Source organism: Bombina bombina, chromosome 2 (genome assembly GCF_027579735.1).
Source record: "Bombina bombina isolate aBomBom1 chromosome 2, aBomBom1.pri, whole genome shotgun sequence".
Taxonomy (NCBI): domain Eukaryota; kingdom Metazoa; phylum Chordata; class Amphibia; order Anura; family Bombinatoridae; genus Bombina; species Bombina bombina.
In genome coordinates, this window is record NC_069500.1 from 1253316166 (window position 1) to 1253340220 (window position 24055).

At 43.6% G+C, this 24055-nt stretch overlaps 1 protein-coding gene across 1 annotated transcript in view; it reads left to right on the plus strand.

Annotated features, from left to right (window-relative positions):
• Positions 1–24055, plus strand: part of RELL1 (RELT like 1) — a 336137-nt gene that overhangs the window by 278804 nt on the left and 33278 nt on the right. The window contains exon 6 of the mRNA XM_053704064.1: positions 23704–23833. Within this exon, the coding sequence (XP_053560039.1) occupies positions 23704–23833 (130 nt within the window). The remainder of the gene's footprint in view (positions 1–23703; positions 23834–24055) is intronic.

The window sequence follows — 24055 nt, forward strand, 5'->3', positions numbered from 1 at the left end:
TCCCTTCTTGGGGACTCTTATAGATTCTGTAGAAATGAAAATTTACCTGACAGAGGACAGGTCAACAAAACTTCTAAATGCTTGCCGTGTCCTTCATTCCATTCAACACCCGTCAGTGGCTCAATGCATGGAGGTAATCGGCTTAATGGTAGCGGCAATGGACATAGTACCTTTTGCACGCCTGCATCTCAGACCACTGCAATTATGCATGCTAAGTCAGTGGAATGGGGATTACTCAGATGTGTCCCCTATGCTGAATCTGGATCAAGAGACCAGAGATTCTCTTCTATGGTGGCTTTCTCGGCCACATCTGTCCAGGGGGATGCCCTTCAGCAGGCCAGATTGGACGATTGTAACAACAGACGCCAGCCTGCTAGGTTGGGGCGCTGTCTGGAATTCCCTGAAGGCTCAGGGATCATGGACTCTGGAGGAGAAACTCCTTCCAATAAACATTCTGGAATTAAGAGCGGATTTCAATGCTCTTCTGGCTTGGCCTCAGTTAGCAACTCTGAGGTTCATCAGGTTCCAGTCGGACAACATCACGACTGTGGCTTACATCAACCATCAGGGAGGGACAAGGAGTTCCCTAGCGATGATGGAAGTCTCAAAGATAATTCGCTGGGCAGAGTCTCACTCTTGCCACCTGTCAGCGATCCACATCCCAGGCGTGGAGAACTGGGAGGCGGATTTCCTAAGTCGCCAGACTTTTCATCCGGGGGAGTGGGAACTTCATCCGGAGGTATTTGCCCAACTGCTTCGGCGTTGGGGCAAACCAGATCTGGATCTCATGGCGTCTCGCCAGAACGCCAAGCTTCCTTGTTACGGATCCAGGTCCAGGGACCCGGGAGCGGTACTGATAGATGCTCTGACAGCACCTTGGGTCTTCAACTTGGCTTATGTGTTTCCACCCTTCCCGATGCTTCCTCGATTGATTGCCAGGATCAAACAGGAGAGAGCATCGGTGATTCTAATAGCGCCTGCGTGGCCACGCAGGACCTGGTATGCAGATCTAGTGGACATGTCGTCCTGTCCACCATGGTCTCTGCCTCTGAGACAGGACCTTCTGATTCAGGGTCCTTTCAAACATCCAAATCTAATTTCTCTGAGGCTGACTGCATGGAGATTGAACGCTTGATTCTATCAAAGCGTGGATTCTCTGAGTCAGTGATTGATACCTTAATACAGGCTAGGAAACCTGTTACCAGGAAAATTTACCATAAAATATGGCGTAAATACTTGCATTGGTGCTAATCCAAGAGTTACTCATGGAGTAAGGTTAGGATTCCTAGGATATTGTCTTTTCTACAAGAAGGTTTAGAAAATAGTTTATCCGCTAGTTCGTTAAAGGGACAGATCTCAGCTCTGTCCATCCTTTTACACAAGCGTCTGTCAGAAGTTCCAGACGTTCAGGCTTTTTGTCAGGCTTTGGCCAGGATTAAGCCTGTGTTTAAAACTGTTGCTCCGCCGTGGAGCTTAAACTTAGTGCTTAACGTTTTACAGGGTGTTCCGTTTGAACCCCTTCATTCCATTGATATCAAGCTGTTATCTTGGAAAGTTCTGTTTTTAATGGCTATTTCCTCGGCTCGAAGAGTCTCTGAGTTATCGGCCTTACATTGTGATTCTCCTTATCTGATTTTTCATTCAGACAAGGTAGTTCTGCGTACTAAACCTGGGTTCTTACCTAAGGTAGTCACTAACAGGAATATCAATCAAGAGATTATTGTTCCATCATTGTGCCCTAATCCTTCTTCAAAGAAGGAACGACTTTTGCATAATCTGGACGTGGTCCGTGCCCTGAAATTTTATTTGCAGGCAACTAAAGATTTTCGCCAAACTTCTTCCCTGTTTGTCGTTTATTCTGGACAGAGGAGAGGTCAAAAAGCTTCGGCTACCTCTCTCTCTTTCTGGCTTCGTAGCATAATACGTTTAGCCTATGAGACTGCTGGACAGCAGCCTACTGAAAGAATTACAGCTCATTCTACTAGAGCTGTGGCTTCCACTTGGGCCTTTAAAAATGAGGCCTCTGTTGAACAGATTTGCAAGGCTGCAACTTGGTCTTCACTTCACACCTTTTCGAAATTTTACAAATTTGACACTTTTGCTTCTTCGGAGGCTGTTTTTGGGAAAAAGGTTCTTCAGGCAGTGATTCCTTCCGTGTAAAGACCCTGTCTGTCCCTCCCGTCATCCGTGTACTTTTAGCTTTGGTATTGGTATCCCATAAGTAATGGATGACCCGTGGACTGACTACACTTAACAGGAGAAAACATAATTTATGCTTACCTGATAAATTCCTTTCTCCTGTAGTGTAGTCAGTCCACGGCCCGCCCTGTTTTTACGGCAGGTCTAAATTTTAAATTAAACTCCAGTCACCACTGCACCCTATAGTTTCTCCTTTCTCGTTTGGTTTCAGTCGAATGACTGGGTATGACGTAGAGGGGAGGAGCTATATAGCAGCTCTGCTTGGGTGATCCTCTTGCACTTCCTGTTAGGGAGGAGATATAATCCCATAAGTAATGGATGACCCGTGGACTGACTACACTACAGGAGAAAGGAATTTATCAGGTAAGCATAAATTATGTTATCTTGTAAGGTTTTGTTTCTTGTTGCTATCTCTTCTGCTTGGAAAGTTTCTGAAATCTCGGCTTTACAGTGTAATTCGCCTTAACTTATATTTGATGCGGATAAGACTGTCCTTCGTACTAAGTTTGGGTTTCTCCCTAAGGTATTTTCAGATAGAAATATTAATCAGGAAATTTGTTGTTCCTTCTTTCTGTCCTAATCCTCCTTCTCATAAGGAACGTCTGTTGCACAACTTGGATGTGTTGCGTGCTCTACAATTTTATCTACATGCTACTAAGGATTTTTGCCAGTCCTCTGCCCTTTTTTTTTTTTTTTTTTTTTTTTTTATCTCTAGAAAGTGCAGGGGTCAGAAGGCTACTGCTACTTCTCTTTCCCTCTGGTTGAGAAGTATGATTCATTTTGCTTATGAGACTGCTGGACAGCAGCCTCCTGAGAGAATTACAGCTCATTCCACTATGGCTGTCTCATCTTCGTGGGCTTTCAAAAATGAAGCTTCTGTGGAACAGATTTGCAAGGCTGCAACTTGGTCCTCTGCATACTTTTTTCAAATTCTACTGTTTAGGCCAGTGCTTTCCAAACTGTGTTCCGTGACACATTAGTGTGTCAGCGGCACTGTGTAGTTGTGTCCCAGCTTCAGCACAAACGTGTTTTTTAAAAAAAATTTAAAATGTTATTTTGGTTTCCAACTTTCTGTCTGCCTGCTACGCATAACTCGTGTTTGACATCACTGCAGTAATCAAGTGCGTGAAGCACAAAACGTTTGCTGTTTTCTTCTGTTATGTGTGATCAGTCCACGGGTCATCATTACTTCTGGGATATAACTCCTCCCCAACAGGAAATGCAAGAGGATTCACCCAGCAGAGCTGCATATAGCTCCTCCCCTCTACGTCACTCCCAGTCATTCTCTTGCACCCAACGACTAGATAGGATGTGTGAGAGGACTATGGTGATTATACTTAGTTTTTATAACTTCAATCAAAAGTTTGTTATTTTACAATAGCACCGGAGCGTGTTATTGCCTCTCTGGCAGAGTTTGAAGAAGAATCTACCAGAGTTTTTACTATGATTTTAACCGGAGTAGTTAAGATCATATTGCTGTTTCTCGGCCATCTGAGGGAGGTAAAAGCTTCAGATCAGGGGACAGCAGGCAGATGAATCTGCATTGAGGTATGTAGCAGTTTTTATTTTCTGAATGGAATTGATGAGAAAATCCTGCCATACCGTTATAATGACATGTATGTATACTCTACACTTCAGTATTCTGGGGATGGTATTTCACTGGAATTACTCTGTTAAAAGTACATTAAACCTTTTAATAGGTTTTTATTATGTTAAACGTTTTTGCTGGAATGTAGAATCGTTTGCTTTTTCTGAGGTACTGAGTGAATAAATGTTTGGGCATTATTTTTCCACTTGGCAGTTGCTTGTTTTAATTGTGACAGTTTCGTTTCTCTCTCACTGCTGTGTGTGAGGGGGAGGGGCCGTTTTTGGCGCTCTTTGCTACGCATCAAAAATTTCCAGTCAGTTACTCTTGTATTTCCTGCATGATCCGGTTCATCTCTAACAGAACTCAGGGGTCTTCAAACTTCTTTGGAGGGAGGTAGATTCTCTCAGCAGAGCTGTGAGACTTATATATTGACTGTGATTAAAAACCTTGCTCTGTAATTTTTATGTTTCAAATTTAATTATTGTTACTTTACTAATGGGAACAAACCTTTGCTAAAAGTTGTGTTGTTTTTAAGGATTGATGCTATAACTGTTTTTCAGTTCATTATTTCAACTGTCATTTAATCGTTTAGTGTTTCTTTGAGGCACTGTACGTTTTTGTTAAATAAGATTGTAACCAAGTTGCAAGTTTATTGCTAGTGTGTTAAACATGTCTGATTCAGAGGAAGATACCTGTGTCATTTTTTCCAATGCCAAGGTGGAGCCCAATAGAAATTTATGTACTAACTGTATTGATGCTACTTTAAATAAAAGCCAATCTGTACAAATTGAACAAATTTCACCAAACAGCGAGGGGAGAGTTATGCCGACTAACTCGCCTCACGTGTCAGTACCTGCATCTCCCGCCCGGGAGGTGCGTGATATTGTGGCGCCTAGTACATCTGGGCGGCCATTACAGATAACATTACAAGATATGGCTACTGTTATGACTGAAGTTTTGGCTAAATTACCAGAACTAAGAGGCAAGCGTGATCACTCTGGGGTGAGAACAGAGTGCGCTGATAATACTAGGGCCATGTCTGATACTGTGTCACAGCTTGCAGAGCATGAGGACGGAGAGCTTCATTCTGTGGGTGACGGTTCTGATCCAAACAGATTGGATTCAGATATTTCAAATTTTAAATTTAAATTGGAGAACCTCCGTGTATTACTAGGGGAGGTTTTAGCGGCTCTTAATGATTGTAACACTGTTGCAATACCAGAGAAATTGTGTAGGTTGGATAAATACTTTGCGGTACCGGCGAGTACTGACGTTTTTCCTATACCTAAGAGACTAACTGAAATTGTTACTAAGGAGTGGGATAGACCCGGTGTGCCGTTCTCACCCCCTCCAATATTTAGAAAGATGTTTCCAATAGACGCCACCACACGGGACTTATGGCAAACGGTCCCTAAGGTGGAGGGAGCAGTTTCTACTTTAGCTAAGCGTACCACTATCCCGGTGGAGGATAGCTGTGCTTTTTCAGATCCAATGGATAAAAAATTAGAGGGTTACCTTAAGAAAATGTTTGTTCAACAAGGTTTTATATTGCAACCCCTTGCATGCATCGCGCCGATTACGGCTGCGGCAGCATTTTGGATTGAGTCTCTGGAAGAGAACCTTAGTTCAGCTACGCTGGACGACATTACGGACAGGCTTAGAGTCCTTAAACTAGCTAATTCATTCATTTCGGAGGCCGTAGTACATTTAACCAAACTTACGGCTAAGAACTCAGGTTTCGCCATTCAGGCACGTAGGGCGCTGTGGCTAAAATCCTGGTCAGCTGATGTAACTTCTAAGTCCAAATTACTTAATAATACCTTTCAAGGGGCAAACTTTATTTGGGCCCGGTTTGAAAGAAATTATCGCTGACATTACAGGAGGTAAGGGCCACGCCCTGCCTCAAGACAAAGCCAAAGCTAAGGCTAGACAGTCTAATTTTCGTCCCTTTCGGAATTTCAAAGCAGGAGCAGCACCAACTTCCACTGCACCAAAACAGGAAGGAGCTGTTGCTCGTTACAGACAAGGCTGGAAACCTAACCAGTCCTGGAACAAGGGCAAGCAGGCCAGGAAACCTGCTGCTGCCCCAAAGACAGCATGAACCGAGGGCCCCCGATCCGGGACCGGATCTAGTGGGGGGCAGACTCTCTCTCTTCGCCCAGGCTTGGGCAAGAGATGTTCAGGATTCCTGGGCGCTAGAGATCATATCTCAGGGATACCTTCTAGACTTCAAATTCTCTCCCCCAAGAGGGAGATTTCATCTGTCAAGGTTGTCAACAAACCAGATAAAGAAAGAAGCGTTTCTACGCTGTGTACAAGATCTGTTATTAATGGGAGTGATCCATCCGGTTCCGCGGTCGGAACAAGGACAAGGGTTTTACTCAAACCTGTTTGTGGTTCCCAAAAAAGAGGGAACTTTCAGGCCAATCTTGGATTTAAAGATCCTAAACAAATTCCTAAGAGTTCCATCGTTCAAAATGGAAACTATTCGGACAATCTTACCCATGATCCAAAAGGGTCAGTACATGACCACAGTGGATTTAAAGGATGCTTACCTTCACATACCGATTCACAAAGATCATTACCGGTATCTAAGGTTTGCCTTCTTAGACAGGCATTACCAGTTTGTAGCTCTTCCATTCGGATTGGCTACGGCTCCAAGAATCTTCACAAAGGTTCTGGGTGCCCTTCTGGCGGTTCTAAGACCGCGAGGAATTTCGGTAGCTCCGTACCTAGACGACATTCTGATACAAGCTTCAAGCTTTCAAACTGCCAAGTCTCATACAGAGTTAGTTCTGGCATTTCTAAGGTCGCATGGATGGAAAGTGAACGAAAAGAAGAGTTCTCTCTTTCCTCTCACAAGAGTTCCATTCTTGGGGACTCTTATAGATTCTGTAGAAATGAAGATTTATCTGACAGAAGACAGATTAACAAAGCTTCTAAATGCATGCCGTGTCCTTCATTCCATTCAACTCCCGTCAGTAGCTCAATGCATGGAGGTGATCGGCTTAATGGTAGCAGCAATGGACATAGTACCCTTTGCACGTCTACATCTCAGACCGCTGCAATTGTGCATGCTGAGTCAGTGGAATGGGGATTACTCAGACTTGTCCCCTACTCTGAATCTGGATCAAGAGACCAGAAAATCTCTTCTATGGTGGCTTTCTCGGCCACATCTGTCCAGGGGGATGCCATTCAGCAGGCCGGACTGGACAATTGTAACAACAGACGCCAGCCTACTAGGTTGGGGCGCTGTCTGGAATTCTCTGAAGGCTCAGGGACAATGGAATCAGGAGGAAAGTCTCCTGCCAATAAACATTCTGGAATTGAGAGCAGTTCTCAATGCCCTTCTGGCTTGGCCCCAGTTAAAAACTCGGGGGTTCATCAGGTTTCAGTCGGACAACATCACGACTGTAGCTTACATCAACCATCAAGGAGGGACAAGAAGCTCCCTAGCAATGATGGAAGTATCAAAGATAATTCGCTGGGCAGAGTCTCACTCTTGCCACCTGTCAGCAATCCACATTCCGGGAGTGGAGAACTGGGAGGCGGATTTCTTGAGTCGCCAGACTTTTCATCCGGGGGAGTGGGAACTTCATCCGGAGGTCTTTGCCCAAATACTTCGACGTTGGGGCAAACCAGAGATAGATCTCATGGCGTCTCGCCAGAACGCCAAACTTCCTCGCTACGGGTCCAGATCCAGGGATCCGGGAGCGGTTCTGATAGATGCTTTGACAGCACCTTGGAACTTCGGGATGGCTTATGTGTTTCCACCCTTCCCGCTGCTTCCTCGATTGATTGCCAAAATCAAACAGGAGAGAGCATCAGTGATTCTAATAGCGCCTGCATGGCCACGCAGGACTTGGTATGCAGATCTAGTGGACATGTCATCCTGTCCGCCTTGGTCTCTACCTCTAAGACAGGACCTTCTGATACAGGGTCCATTCAAACATCAAAATCTAACTTCTCTGAAGCTGACTGCTTGGAAATTGAACGCTTGATTTTATCAAAACGTGGTTTTTCTGAGTCGGTTATTGATACCCTGATACAGGCTAGGAAGCCTGTTACCAGAAGGATTTACCATAAGATATGGCGTAAATACCTATACTGGTGCGAATCCAAAGGTTACTCCTGGAGTAAGGTTAGGATTCCTAGGATATTGTCCTTTCTACAAGAAGGTTTAGAAAAGGGTTTATCGGCTAGCTCATTAAAGGGACAGATCTCAGCTCTGTCCATCTTGTTACACAGGCGTCTGTCAGAAAATCCAGACGTCCAGGCCTTTTGTCAGGCTTTAGCTAGGATCAAGCCTGTGTTTAAAACTGTTGCTCCGCCATGGAGTTTAAACCTTGTTCTTAACGTTCTACAAGGAGTTCCGTTTGAACCCCTTCATTCCATTGATATAAAGTTGTTATCTTGGAAAGTGTTATTTTTAATGGCTATTTCTTCGGCTCGGAGAGTCTCTGAGTTATCAGCTTTACATTGTGATTCTCCTTATTTGATTTTTCATTCAGATAAGGTAGTTCTGCGTACAAAACCTGGGTTCTTACCTAAGGTAGTCACTAACAGGAACATCAATCAAGAGATCGTGGTGCCTTCCCTGTGCCCGAATCCTTCTTCAAAGAAGGAACGTCTTCTACACAATCTGGATGTAGTTCGTGCCCTCAAGTTCTACTTGCAGGCAACTAAGGATTTTCGACAAACGTCTTCCCTGTTTGTCGTGTACTCTGGTCAGAGGAGAGGTCATAAGGCTTCGGCTACCTCTCTCTCCTTCTGGCTTCGTAGCATAATTCGTTTAGCCTATGAGACTGCTGGACAGCAGCCTCCTGAAAGAATTACAGCTCATTCTACTAGAGCTGTGGCTTCCACTTGGGCCTTTAAGAATGAGGCCTCTGTTGAACAGATTTGCAAGGCTGCAACTTGGTCTTCGCTTCATACTTTTTCCAAATTTTACAAATTTGACACTTTTGCTTCTTCGGAGGCTATTTTTGGGAGAAAGGTTCTTCAGGCAGTGGTTCCTTCTGTATAATGAGCCTGCCTATCCCTCCCGTCATCCGTGTACTTTTGCTTTGGTATTGGTATCCCAGAAGTAATGATGACCCGTGGACTGATCACACATAACAGAAGAAAACATAATTTATGCTTACCTGATAAATTCCTTTCTTCTGTTGTGTGATCAGTCCACGGCCCGCCCTGTTTTTTAAGGCAGGTAAATATCTTTTAAATTATACTCCAGTCACCACTTCACCCTTGGTTTCTCCTTTCTCGTTGATTCTTGGTCGAATGACTGGGAGTGACGTAGAGGGGAGGAGCTATATGCAGCTCTGCTGGGTGAATCCTCTTGCATTTCCTGTTGGGGAGGAGTTATATCCCAGAAGTAATGATGACCCGTGGACTGATCACACAACAGAAGAAAGGAATTTATCAGGTAAGCATAAATTATGTTTTTTGCACCTGTTCTTTTACGTGTATTTTGCACAACTGTGCTGACCACTTTTTACGTATTTTGCATGTTTTTAATCATGTTGGAATAAAGCTGAACTTTTAACTTTTTTCTGGGCTTGGAGCGCTGTTTTTTTGTTCCCTCTCTGGATTTCCTGTGATCATGGGTGTGTGTACAGACACACAGGGAACTATGGCTGCCGTCTGGAATCTACTATAAAAGATAGTTATCCCACTGTGGAAATTAACTTTATACCCTCTCTCTATTTTTGTGCCCAACTCACACCTTTTAAGAATCATCTAACTACCCCAAGGGTGCTCCGTTGTGCAGGTGTGTTTGTTACTATGGTAATAATTATGTGGGAGCACTGGGAGCTGTTTGATTCCTAAAAAGGCTTGAAATTGAATTTAAAATTCTAAGAAAGCTTCTCGTAGTCAGATGGAACAATCTTAAATAATTCTGTTGTCAATTCCATTTCCATTCCTTTGTCTTATGATTAACCTTTTACTTTACAGAACATGAAGAATGTTTAAACCTATTGGTATGGTATTATTGGATAATCACATAGACTTTATTAAGCAACTGTCGCCCTTCAATGTTCTTCTTATCACAAATTATGTGTAATCTAGTGAAGGGATTCATTCAATTGCTCTTCTGGCTTTTGGAGTTTTGGGGGGGATTTGTTTGCTTGCACCCCTTGTGGAGAGGGAAATATGGGCAGCCACAGGACAGAACATAAAAAAAATATTGTTATAATTGTCCCTTTGAATAATGTGGTGCATTTATCCTGATCTGGCACTGACTGTAGTGGAAGGAGACATTGTTCCTTCTTTAATGCATACAACTGACATAAGTAAGAAGCTGACGTCTATAAATAACAAGAACTGCTGCTAAGACAGCATTATACTTAACTTTCATACACATTGCCAATAGCAATAGTTATACAGGAAACATATCTTGTGTCTAACAGGGAATGCCACATTTAACAGTTTTAAGGCAGTTTCAGCTTATTTGAAGATGGTAGTTTATTTAAAGCTGTGTTCCATTTTAAAGGGACATGAACCCCAATATTTTTCTTTCACGATTCTGATAGAAGTAAATTGGAAAGTTGCTTTAAAATGATATATTCTGTTATTAGTTTTGCTTCATTATCTTTGGTATCCTTTCTTGAAGGCAGTAATGCACTACTGGGAGCTAGCTGAACATATTGGGTGAGCCAATGACAAAAGGCATGCATGTGCAGCTACCAGTCTGCAGCTAGCTCCCAGTAGTGCATTGCTGCTCCTGCTCTAGATATATGGATAGATAATGGAAGCTTAAAAATGCTTGATGATGAAATGCGAGTGTCTTTATCTAAAATAACACCAAATATTCAGAAACTGGGTCCAATTTACTAATGTCTGGTGGACATGATACGCTATAGACATCGCTGAATGCCGACAGCATTTAACATTGCACAAGCAGTTCTGGTCAACTGCTTGTGCAATGCCGCCCCCTGCAGATTTGCGGCCGCTAGCAGGGGGTGTCAGTCAAGCTGATTGCATAGGATCGGCGGATTGATGTCCCCAGCCTCAGAGGCAGTGGACCTGTTAAGGTCTTACAGGGACAATGTCAGGGCTTTTTCCCTGTTTTGTTTGCCATGTGCTGCTGGCAGCCATTTGACTCACCTCTCTTGCTGACTATGGTGCATTGTGGGGGATGCTGCTCATTTCCTGCACTTCCTTTTATGGCCAGACTGGTGTGCATCATCTGTGTGAGACAGGATGCAGTCTCAGAATTGTGATGTCATCACTTATTATTTAAAGGGCCTCTATTCAGTATGCTTTGCTTTTGCGTTGTCTCAGACCTGTTTGTGAGAGTTCCTGTGTATTACCTGGCTGTCTGACATCCTTCCTGGTTCCTGATCCCTAGCTTGTTCCTGACTCTTTTTTCCTTGTTCCTGATTCCAGCTCGTCTGACTATTTGCTTTGGCTCCTGACTCGGCTCGTTTGACTACCAGCTCTGGTTTTGACTCCTGGCTTATTTGACTTGTGGGCATTTTATTATTTTTTTGCTATTAATAAAGGTGTGATTATTTTTGCATTTCTCGTCTCAGTCTGATTCCTGGCACCCTGACATTATGCAAAGGCCATGAATCCTTATGGTGCTAATAATCAACCTTTACCTGCCATCATTTCCAGGATGGATGAACAGGATCTCCGCTTGGATCAATTTACACTAGCCCTGCAAACCCTGCTGACTCGCACTGCACATTTGGACCAAAGTGTCCCACAAGTTATGGCTGCTCCTGTTTCCGCTGCTGCACCTAGTCCTACCAGGAGCATGTCCAGTTCTGCACCTCTACCTCAGCGATATGGAGGCGATCCTATTCAGTGCAGAGGGTTTTTGAACCAGGTGGTCATTTACTTTGAGATGTTACCTCAGGCGTTTCCCTCTGACAGAGCTAAGGTGGGATTTCTCATCTCATTACTCTGACACAGCTCTTGTCTGGGCTAATCCCTTGTGGGAGACTAATAAACCTGTGATTTCAAATTACCCTGAATTTGTGGCCTCCTTTCGAAGGGTATTTGATGTTCCGGCTCGCTCCTCGTCTGCTGCTAAATGACTCATGTCCATTCAGCAAGTTACAAGATATGTTGCTCAGTATGCTATTGAGTTCCGTACGCTTGCCACAGAGGTTGGTTGGAACAATGAAGCCCTTGTTGCCGCCTTCTTTCATGGGCTCTCTGATGCGATTAAGGACGAAGTTGCTGCCAGAGATTTACCAGAGGATCTCGAGGCATTGGTGTCTTTTTTGATCCTAATTGACATCAGACTCAGAGAGAGGCCCTCTTTCAAGGAGCGCTTGTGTAAGTCTCCTGTACCGTTGTCTCCTACATGTTCATTCCCACCCATGCCTCCTGGTCCCGAGTCACCAGGTACTGCTGAGCCGATGCAGTTGGGATTCACTCTTCCATAGTCACCCAGGCTCTTGTTGACTCCAGTGCTGCGGGCTATTTCATTGACAGTGCTTTTGTATCAAAGCACTCCATTCCTGTTTTGCCTTGGTCCGTTCCGCTTGCTATTGAGGCCATTGATGGCAGGCCCCTTCAGCCCGCACTTGTTACTCACGAAACTGCTTAGTTGTCCATGGCTGTTGGGGCTCTCCATTTTGAAACCGTCCAGTTCCAGGTGATAAACTCTCTGCATTTTCCGGTTGTTCTGGGTTATCCCTGGCTCCAAAAGCACAATCCCAGTCTCGATTGGCGCAGGTCCGAAATTTTGTCGTGGTCCCCGCAATGTATTTCCACTTGTCTTCGGAAACCAGTTAGTCTTGTGCACTTCTTCGTTATCTCAATTGCCAGAGGAGTACTGAGAGTTCCTAGACGTTTTTGACAAGGTGCGTGCTGGTACATTGCCTCCTTACCGGTCTTATGATTGTGCCATAGACCTGCAACCCAGAGCCATTCCTCCTCGAGGCCGGGTTTACCCTCTGTCGCAGAGAATTGTGCTATGGAGGAGTATGTTGCCGATGCTCTGTCACAGGGGATCATCCGCAAATCCTGCTCTCCTGCAGGGGCTGGCTTCTTCTTTGTGAAGAAAAAGGGTGGCGAGTTAAGACCATGCATCGATTATAGGGGTCTTAATCGTCTTACCATTAAGAATGCTTACCCTATTCCGCTCATTACTCTTTGACCGCCTCAAGGGAGCTACGGTCTTTACTAAACTTGATTTGAGAGGAGCGTACAATCTCGTTAGGACCAAGGAGGGCCACGAATGGAAAACAGCATTTAACACCAGGAGCGGGCATTATATGAGTATCTTGTAATGCCCTTTGGCCTATGTAATGCTCCTGCTGTTTTTCAGGAATTTATTAATGATGTCCTACGAGATATGTTGCAACAGTGTGTTGTGGTGTACTTAGACGACATCCTCATACACTCACCCACACTTGAGGCTCATCGTTCTGATGTTACACGGGTTCTTCAGAGACTACGTGAGAACGGCCTGTTTTGTAAACTCGAGAAATGTGAGTTCCATCAGACTCAAGTAACCTTCCTAGGTTGTTATCTCCGTTGCAGGGTTCTCCATGGATACTGACAAGTTATCTGCAGTTCTGCAGTGGCCTCGCCCAGTTGGTCTTCGGTCTATTCAACTTTTTGGGGGTTCGCCAATTACTATAGAAAGTTTATTAAAAACTATTCTTCCTTGGTCAAACCTATCACAGACATGACCCGTAAAGAGAATGATCCACTCCATTGGTCACCTACTGCCATTAAGGCCTTTGATAGTCTTAAGACTGCTGATGCGTCTGAGACTGGAGTAGGTGCCCTCTTGTCTCAACGTCCTACGCCTGACGGTTCCTTGCATTCGTGTGGTTTCTTCTCTAAGAAATTGTCTCCAGCGGAGTGCAATTATGAAATTGGCGACAGGGAATTACTGGCCATAATTTTGGCACTCAAGGAATGGAGGCATCTTCTCGATGGTACTAGTGTGCCAGTGCTCATTCTTACTGACCACAAGAGTTTAACTTATCTATCTGAAGCAAAACGTTTATCACCCCGACAGGCTAGATGGGCGCTATTTTTGTCTCGGTTTAATTATGTGGTCTCCTACCTGCCTGGTAGTAAGAATGTTAGGGCTGATGCCCTCTCTTGATAATTTTCGCCTCTGTCAAAGGAGGAGTCTGTACCTATTCTTGTTATACCTCCTGACCATATTTTAGCTACCATACATACTAATTTGACTTCTCCCTTGGGGGAGGAGATCGAAACACTATCCTAAAGCCGCAGGTCACCCAGGCAAGAACCAAATGATTTGGTCTGTCACTCGACAATTCTGGTGGCCAGGTCTTCGTTCTGATGTTGCTGCGTATGTTGCCTCCTGCTCAGTTTGTGCACAGAATAAGACTCCTCGACGTCTTCCTGTGGGTCTTCTTCAACCTATTGCTAATGGTGAGCGTCCTTGGACACATCTTTCCATGAACTTCATTCTTGAGCTCCCTGTTTCCAATGGCAATACTGTAATCCTTATGGTGGTTGACCGTTTTTCTAAAATGTCACATTGCATTCCCTTGAAGAAGTTGCCTACAGCTCAAGAGCTTGCTTAAATTTTTGCCCGGGAGGTTTATATGGGTTACCCAAGGATATAGTGTCGGACCGGGGTAGCCAGTTTGTCTCCAGATTTTGGCGTTCCTTTTGTGCTCAAATGGGGATCCAGCTTTCCTTCTCCTCGGCATATCACCCTCAATCCAATGGGGCTGCGGAACAGTCTAATCAAGCTCTGGAACAGTTCCTCCGTTCCTATGTCTCGGATCACCACAATAATTGGTCTGAACTGTTACCTTGGGAAGAGTTTGCCCGTAATAGTGCTATTAATGCTTCCTCCAAGTTATCCCCGTTCATGGCAAATTATGGGTTTCAACCATCCTTGTTGCCCGATTCATTCATGTCTCAGGGTATTCCGGCTTTGGAGGAGCATCTCTGGCAACTCCGTTCCACGTGGGTACAGATTCAGGATTGCCTTCATCGTTCTATGCAGCGCCAAAAGTTCCAGGCTGATCGTAGGCATCTGCCCGCGCCTTCCTACCAGGTTGGTGAGAGAGTTTGGCTGACCTCCCGCAACTTGAACCTTTGTGTGCCTTCCAATAAACTGGCTCCGCGTTATGTTTGTCCTTTTCGAATACTCAGACGGGTCAATCCTGTGGCCTACACTCTTGACCTTCCTCTTGCAATGCGCATCTCCAATGTTTTTCATGTCTCCCTCTTGAAACAATTGGTTTGTAATCGGTTTACCACTGTGTTGCCTCGTCCCTGTCCTATCTTGTTGACAACCATGAGGAGTATGAGGTCAGCAGCATTATTGACTCTCGTATGTCCAGGGGCCGTGTACAGTATTTGGTTCACTGCAGGGGCTACAGTCCGGAGGAGCGTTCTTGCATTCCCTCCTCTGATGTTCATACTCCCGCCCTCCTCTGTGCCTTCCATGCCCGTTTCCCCAATAAGCCTTTTGTGCTCCTGCGGGGGAGGGGTGGTTGAGGGGAGGGTACTGTCAGGGTTTTTTCCTTGTTTTGTTTGCCATGTGCTGCTGGCAGCCATTTTACTCACCTCTCTTGCTGACTATGGTGCATTGTGGGGGATGCTGCTCATTTCCTGCACTTCCTTTTATGGCCAGACTGGTGTGCATCATCAGTGTGAGACAGGATGCAGTCTCAGAATTGTGATGTCATCACTTATTTAAAGGGCCTCTGTTCAGTATGCTTTGCGTTGTCTCAGACCTGTTTGTGAGAGTTCCTGTGTATTACCTGGCTGTCTGACGTCCTTCCTGGTTCCTGATCCCTGGCTTGTTCCTGACTCTGCTGTTTTCCTTATTCCTGATTCCGGCTCGTCTGACTATTCGCTTTGGCTCCTGACTCGGCTCGTCTGACTACCAGCTCTGGTTTTGACTCCTGGCTTGTTATTTGACTTGCGGCTTATTATTTTTTTGTTATTAATAAAGGTGTGATTATTTTTGCACTTCTCATCAGTCTGATTCCTGGCACCCTGACAGTCAGCACCAGAATTTTTGTTGTTTAAAAAAGATAGATAATCCCTTTATTACCCATTCCCCAGTTTTGCATAAACACAGTTATAATAATACACTCTTTACCTCTGTGATACAAGGTAATCACAGAGGTAAAGAGTGTATTATTATAACTGTGTTTATGCAAAACTGGGGAATGGGTAATAAAGGGATTATCTATCTTTTTTAAACAATAAAAAAATAATAAGCCTCTGAAAATTGACCCCTTATTTCAGTTCTTTTGACAGACTTGCATTATATCCAATCAGTGCTCACTCCAGGGTAACTTCACGTGCATGAGCTTAATGTTTTCTATATGAAACACATGAGCTAACACCCTCTAGTGGTCAAAATGCTTTCAGATTAAGAGGTGGCCTTCAAGGTCTAAAAAATTAGCATATGAACCTCCTAGGTTTAGCTTTCAAAATTGCAAAATATGTGATAAAAGTAAATTGGAAAGTTGTTTAACATTACGTGCCCTATCTGAATCATGAAAGTTTATTTTGGACTTGACTGTCCCTTTAAGACTGCTGCTTCATAACTGCAGTTTTTGGCGAGCCTAAAGGCTCGCGTGGAAACGGGCATCAGGGGCCATTTGGTCCTTGATATATCGGCCCCTTTGTGTTCATCCCATCAACCTCATGCATCCCATTAAAATGGTAAGTAGTTTTTGGTGTTATTAAACTTTTGTTAAATTCTTGCACATACTTACATACTGTTACTTGTAAATACATTTTGTTATTATATCATTTATGTATGTGTCCGTATCTCTTAAAACAAGTTAGTTTAACCTCCTGTTTGCTAGTACAACTGAATTACTGTGTCACCAACATGAAAGCTCTGGTTTAGGCCTTCCTGTTTTGTTCTCCCTCCCTATTTATTCCGTGTCCTCTAGCTTGGGTATTGGTTCCCACCAGTAATTGGAATGACGTTGTGGACTCTCCATGTCTTAAATAAATTCATCAGGTAAACATAAATTGTGTTTTCTTTTCTATTTCCGGACATGGGAGAGTCCACGACCCCACCCTTAATTTAGTTTATTTTGACTAAACCTCAGGCACCTCTACACCTTTGTGTTATCTCCTTTTCTCCTGTTAAGTGTAGTCAGTCCACGGGTCATCCATTACTTATGGGATTATAACTCCTCCCTAACAGGAAGTGCAAGAGGATCACCCAAGCAGAGCTGCTATATAGCTCCTCCCCTCTACGTCATACCCAGTCATTCTCTTGCACCTAACTAATAGATAGGATGTGTGAGAGGACAGTGGTTATTAAAACTTAGTTTTTATTTCTTCAATCAAAAGTTTGTTATTTTAAACGGCACTGGAGTGTGTTGTTTTTTCTCAGGCAGCATTAGAAGAAGAATCTACCTGAGTTTGTGTATGATCTTAGCGGATGTAACTAAGATCCATTTTGCTGTTCTCGGCCTTCTGAGGAGCGGGGTAACTTCAGAACAGGGGACAGCGGGCAGGGTTCACCTGCAAAGAGGTATGTTGCAGTATATTATTTTCTAAGGAATGGAATTGACTGAGAAAATACTGCTAATACCATCAAAATGTAAGTACAGCCTTAAATGCAGTAGTAGCAACTGGTATCAGGCTGTTATGTATGTATGTTGGCACTAAAGTATTTCTGGGGAATGGCACTTCACTAAGAAAATACTGTATACATATAACTTATAGCCTTTCTGCAGTAAAAGCGACTAGCAACAGGCTTTTTTATAACTTTTCATGTATTTATATTTAAAACGTTTACTGGCATGTTAATCGTTTTAGCTCTGAGGTACTTGGTGAAAAATTTTATGGGCATTAATTTCCACTTGGCTGTCGTTTGTTTTAAATAAAATCAGTTTATTGAGCTTCCCCACTGTTATATTATGAGTGGGAGGGGCCTATTTTGGCGCTTTTCTACGCAGTAGAAATTCAGTCACAAGTCTTCCTTGTTCTCCCTGCATGATCCAGGACGTCTCTACAGAGCTCAGGGGTCTCCAAAACTAGTTTTGAGGGAGGTAATCACTCACAGCAGACCTGTGAGACTGTGTTTTGACTGTGATAAAAACGTTTATATTTTATTGTTATCCGTTTTTTCCGGTATTAAGGGGTTAATCATCCATTTGCTAGTGGGTGCATTCCTTTGCTAAATCAATGCATTTACTGTAAAAAATTGGTTTCTATAACTAATCCGGTTCATTGTTATTTCAACTGTGACAGTTTTTTGTGTGCTTCTTAAAGGCACAGTAACGTTTTTTATATTACTTGAAAATTGTTTGAAAAGTATTTTCCAAGCTTGCTAGTCTAATTGCTAGTTTGTTTAAACATGTCTGACACAGAGGAATCTCTTTGTGCAATATGTTCAAAGGCCAATGTGGAGCCCAATAGAAATTTATGTACTAATTGCATTTATGCTACTTTAAATAAAAGCCAATCTGTACATGTTAAGAAAAATTCACCAGACAACGAGGGGGAAGTTATGCCGACTAACTTACCTCACGTGTCAGTACCTGCGTCTCCCGCTCAGGAGGTGCGTGATATTGTAACGCCAAGTACATCAGGGCGGCCATTACAAATCACTTTGCAAGACATGGCTAATGTTATGACTGAAGTTTTATCTAAATTGCCAGAACTTAGGGGTAAACGCGACCACTCTGGGGTGAGAACAGAGTGCGCTGATAATACTAGGGCCATGTCTGATACTGCGTCACAATTTGCATTACATGAAGACGGAGAGCTTCATTCTGTGGGTGACGGATCTGATCCAAATAAACTGGATTCAGACATTTCAAATTTTAAATTTAAGCTTGAGAACCTCCGTGTGTTACTAGGGGAGGTGTTAGCGGCTCTGAATGATTGTAACACGGTTGCAATCCCAGAGAAAATATGTAGGTTGGATAAATATTTTGCGGTACCAACGTGTACTGACGTTTTTCCTATACCTAAAAGACTTACAGAAATAGTTAACAAGGAGTGGGATAGACCCGGTGCCTTTTTCCCCCCTCCTATATTTAGAAAAATGTTTCCAATAGACGCCACCACACGGGACTTATGGCAGACGGTCCCTAAGGTGGAGGGAGCAGTTTCTACTCTGGCTAAGCGTACCACTATCCCGGTGGAGGATAGCTGTGCCTTTTCAGATCCAATGGATAAAAAGTTAGAGGGTTACCTTAAGAAAATGTTTACTCAACAAGGTTTTATATTACAATACCTCGCATGCATTGCGCCTGTCACGGCTGCGGCGGCATTCTGGTTTGAGTCTCTGGAAGAGACCCTTGAAACAGCTCCATTGGATGAGATTACAAACAAGCTTAAAGCCCTTAAGCTAGCTAATTCATTTATTTCTGATGCCGTAGTACATCTAACTAAGCTTACGGCTAAGAATTCCGGATTCGCCATTCAGGCGCGCAGAGCGCTGTGGCTAAAATCCTGGTCAGCCGATGTGACTTCTAAATCTAAATTGCTTAACATACCTTTCAAAGGGCAGACATTATTCGGACCCGGTTTGAAAGAAATTATTGCTGACATTACTGGAGGTAAGGGCCATGCCCTGCCTCAAGACAGAGCCAAACCAAGGGCTAGACAGTCTAATTTTCGTGCCTTTCGTAACTTCAAGGCAGGAGCAGCATCAACTTCCTCCGCTCCAAAACAGGAAGGATCTGTTGCTCGATTCAGGCAGGGCTGGAAACCTAACCAGACCTGGAACAAGGGCAAGCAGGCCAGAAAACCTGCTGCTGCCCCTAAGACAGCATGAAGTGAGGGCCCCCAATCCGGAAACGGATCTAGTAGGGGGCAGACTTTCTCTCTTCGCCCAGGCTTGGGCAAGAGATGTCCAGGATCCCTGGGCGTTAGAGATCATATCTCAGGGATATCTTCTGGACTTCAAAGCTTCTCCTCCAAAAGGGAGATTTCATCTTTCAAGGTTGTCAACAAACCAGATAAAGAAAGAGGCGTTTCTACGCTGTGTACAAGATCTTTTACTAATGGGAGTGTTCCACCCGGTTCCGCGGTCGGAGCACGGACAAGGGTTTTACTCAAATCTGTTTGTGGTTCCCAAGAAGGAAGGAACCTTCAGACCAATCTTGGATTTAAAGATCCTAAACAAATTCCTAAGAGTTCCATCGTTCAAAATGGAAACTATTCGGACAATCTTACCCATGATCCAAAAGGGTCAGTACATGACCACAGTGGATTTAAAGGATGCCTACCTGCACATACCGATTCACAAAGATCATTACCGGTACCTAAGATTTGCCTTCCTAGACAGGCATTACCAGTTTGTAGCTCTTCCCTTCGGGTTAGCTACTGCTCCAAGAATCTTTACAAAGGTTCTGGGTTCTCTTCTGGCGGTACTAAGACCGCGAGGAATATCGGTAGCTCCGTACCTAGACGACATTCTGATACAAGCGTCAAGTCTCCAAACTGCCAAGTCTCATACAGAGTTTGTACTGGCATTTCTAAGGTCACATGGGTGGAAAGTGAACGAAGGAAAGAGTTCTCTATTGCCACTCACAAGAGTTCCCTTCTTAGGGACTCTTATAGATTCTGTAGACATGAAAATTTATCTGACAGAAGACAGGTTAACAAAACTTCTAAATGCTTGCCGTGTCCTTCATTCCATTCCACACCCGTCAGTGGCTCAATGCATGGAGGTGATAGGCTTAATGGTAGCGGCAATGGACATAGTACCCTTTGCACGCCTGCATCTCAGACCACTGCAATTGTGCATGCTAAGTCAGTGGAATGGGGATTACTCAGATTTGTCCCCTATGCTGAATCTGGATCAGGAGACCAGAAATTCTCTTCTATGGTGGCTTTCTCGGCCACATCTGTCCAAGGGGATGCCCTTTAGCAGGCCAGATTGGACGATTGTAACAACAGACGCCAGCCTGATAGGTTGGGGCGCTGTCTGGAACTCCCTGAAGACTCAGGGATCATGGTCTCAGGAGGAGAGTCTCCTTCCCATAAATATTCTGGAATTAAGAGCAGTTTTCAATGCTCTTCTGGCTTGGCCTCAGTTAGCAACTCTGAGGTTCATCAGGTTTCAGTCGGACAACATCACAACTGTGGCTTACATCAACCATCAGGGAGGGACAAGGAGTTCCCTAGCGATGATGGAAGTCTCAAAGATAATTCACTGGGCAGAGTCTCACTCTTGCCACCTATCAGCGATCCACATCCCAGGCGTGGAGAACTGGGAAGCGGATTTTCTAAGTCGTCAGACTTTTCATCCGGGGGAGTGGGAACTTCATCCGGAGGTTTTTGCCCAAATACTTCGGCGTTGGGGCAAACCAGATCTGGATCTCATGGCGTCTTGCCAGAACGCCAAACTTCCTTGCTACGGATCCAGGTCCAGAGACCCGGGAGCAGTTCTAATAGATGCTCTGACAGCACCTTGGGCCTTCAACATGGCTTATGCGTTTCCACCCTTCCCGATGCTTCCTCGATTGATTGCCAGGATCAAACAGGAGAGAGCATCAGTGATTCTAATAGCGCCTGCGTGGCCACGCAGGACCTGGTATGCAGACCTAGTGGACATGTCGTCCTGTCCACCATGGTCTCTACCTCTGAGACAGGACCTTCTGGTGCAGGGTCCTTTCAAACATCCAAATCTAATTTCTCTGAAGCTGACTGCTTGGAGATTGAACGCTTGATTCTATCAAAGCGTGGATTCTCGGAGTCAGTGATTGATACTTTAATACAGGCTAGGAAGCCTGTTACCAGGAAAATTTACCATAAAATATGGCGCAAATACTTGCATTGGTGCGAATCCAAGAGTTACTCATGGAGTAAGGTTAGGATTCCTAGGATATTGTCTTTTCTACAAGAAGGTTTAGAAAAGGGTTTATCCGCTAGTTCGTTAAAGGGACAGATCTCAGCTTTGTCCATCCTTTTACACAAACGTCTGTCAGAAGTTCCAGACGTTCAGGCTTTTTGTCAGGCTTTGGCCAGGATTAAGCCTGTGTTTAAAACTGTTGCTCCACCATGGAGCTTAAACTTAGTTCTTAACGTTTTACAGGGTGTTCCGTTTGAACCCCTTCATTCCATTGATATCAAGCTGTTATCTTGGAAAGTTCTGTTTTTAATGGCTATTTCCTCGGCTCGAAGAGTCTCTGAGTTATCGGCCTTACATTGTGATTCCCCTTATCTGATTTTCCATTCAGACAAGGTAGTTCTGCGTACTAAACCTGGGTTTTTACCTAAGGTAGTTACCAACAGGAATATCAATCAAGAGATTGTTGTTCCATCATTGTGTCCTAACCCTTCTTCAAAGAAGGAACGACTTCTGCACAATCTGGACGTTGTCCGTGCCCTGAAATTTTATTTACAGGCAACTAAAGATTTTCGACAAACTTCTTCCCTGTTTGTCGTGTATTCTGGACAGAGGAGAGGTCAAAAGGCTTCGGCCACCTCTCTCTCTTTTTGGCTTCGTAGCATAATACGTTTAGCCTATGAGACTGCTGGACAGCAGCCTCCTGAAAGAATTACAGCTCATTCTACCAGAGCTGTGGCTTCCACTTGGGCCTTTAAGAATGAGGCCTCTGTTGAACAGATTTGCAAGGCTGCGACTTGGTCTTCACTTCACACTTTTTCCAAATTTTACAAATTTGATACTTTTGCTTCTTCGGAGGCTGTTTTTGGGAGAAAGGTTCTTCAGGCAGTGGTTCCTTCCGTGTAAAGAGCCTGCCTGTCCCTCCCGTCATCCGTGTACTTTTAGCTTTGGTATTGGTATCCCATAAGTAATGGATGACCCGTGGACTGACTACACTTAACAGGAGAAAACATAATTTATGCTTACCTGATAAATTCCTTTCTCCTGTAGTGTAGTCAGTCCACGGCCCGCCCTGTTTTTTATGGCAGGTCTAAATTTTAAATTATACTCCAGTCACCACTGCACCCTATAGTTTCTCCTTTCTCGTTTGGTTTTCGGTCGAATGACTGGGTATGACGTAGAGGGGAGGAGCTATATAGCAGCTCTGCTTGGGTGATCCTCTTGCACTTCCTGTTAGGGAGGCGTTATTATCCCATAAGTAATGGATGACCCGTGGACTGACTACACTACAGGAGAAAGGAATTTATCAGGTAAGCATAAATTATGTTTTTTACCCCATTTCCCGTCGTTCGAATGATTATGGGTAAGGGGAGTGACACTTAACAGCTTTGCTGTGGTGCTCTTTGCCTCCTCCTGTTGGCCAGGAGTGAATATCCCATTAGTAATTGGAATGATGTAGTGGACTCTCCATGTCCGGAAAGAAATGTATCTGGTAAGTATAAATTCTGTTATTACCCATTCCCTAGTTATATTAATATACTTTTTTATGTCTATGATTACATTGTATCTAAGCCTCAGCAAACTGCCCCTTCAGTCCTTTTGACAGACTTGCATTTTAGTTAACCAGTGCCCTCTCATAAGTAACTCCACGGGCATTATCACAATGTTGTCTCTTTAACTTTAAAAAAACTGTCAAATGTATTCAGATAAAAGGCGGCCTTCAAGTGCTTAGAAATTAGCATATAAACCTAGCTAGGTTTAGCTTTAACTAAGAATACCAACAGAACAAAGCACATTTGATGATAAAAGTAAAATTACCAGCTGTATCTGAATCCTGAACGTTTAATTTTGAATTGACTGTCCCCTTAAGTTACCCACCACATATCTTCTATATAGCAGTACACAGCTCCTATTATATTGCTTGAGTATTGTTAAAAATAATAATAATAATAATATAAAAAGTAGCTTACTAAGCCTTTGGTCAAGGAAAAGAACCAACACTAAGATACTAATACATAGCTAGGGCTGTATTAGTATCTTAGGGTTGGTTCTTTTCCTTGGTTTACAAACCCCTTCTGTATCAGTTTTCTATAGTCTCCAAATCAATTTATTGGTATCTGTCTGCCTTGACATAACATGCCATAAAATGTATGTTTTGTCATTTAACTTGTAGGTTTAGAGTTACAAAAGTGGAAACAAAATCTAAAGAACGAAAACGTTTAATGTCTGGTGGGACAGAACATCCAAATGGGGAAGTAACTGCTATGTCAGATATCAGGCACAGAAGTGGCACTGAATCAGAGGTTGGTGGAAAAAAGAGAATATATTACTATATATAAACTAATAAATATACAGTGTATAATGTGTATATTAATTAAACATGGTTATAATTTTGTGTAAAACTGATAAAATACTATAATTAGGGCTGAACAAATGTGTGCCAAAAAACATAATTTATGTAAAAACTTACCTGATAAATTAATTTCTTTCATATTGGCAAGAGTCCATGAGCTAGTGACATATGG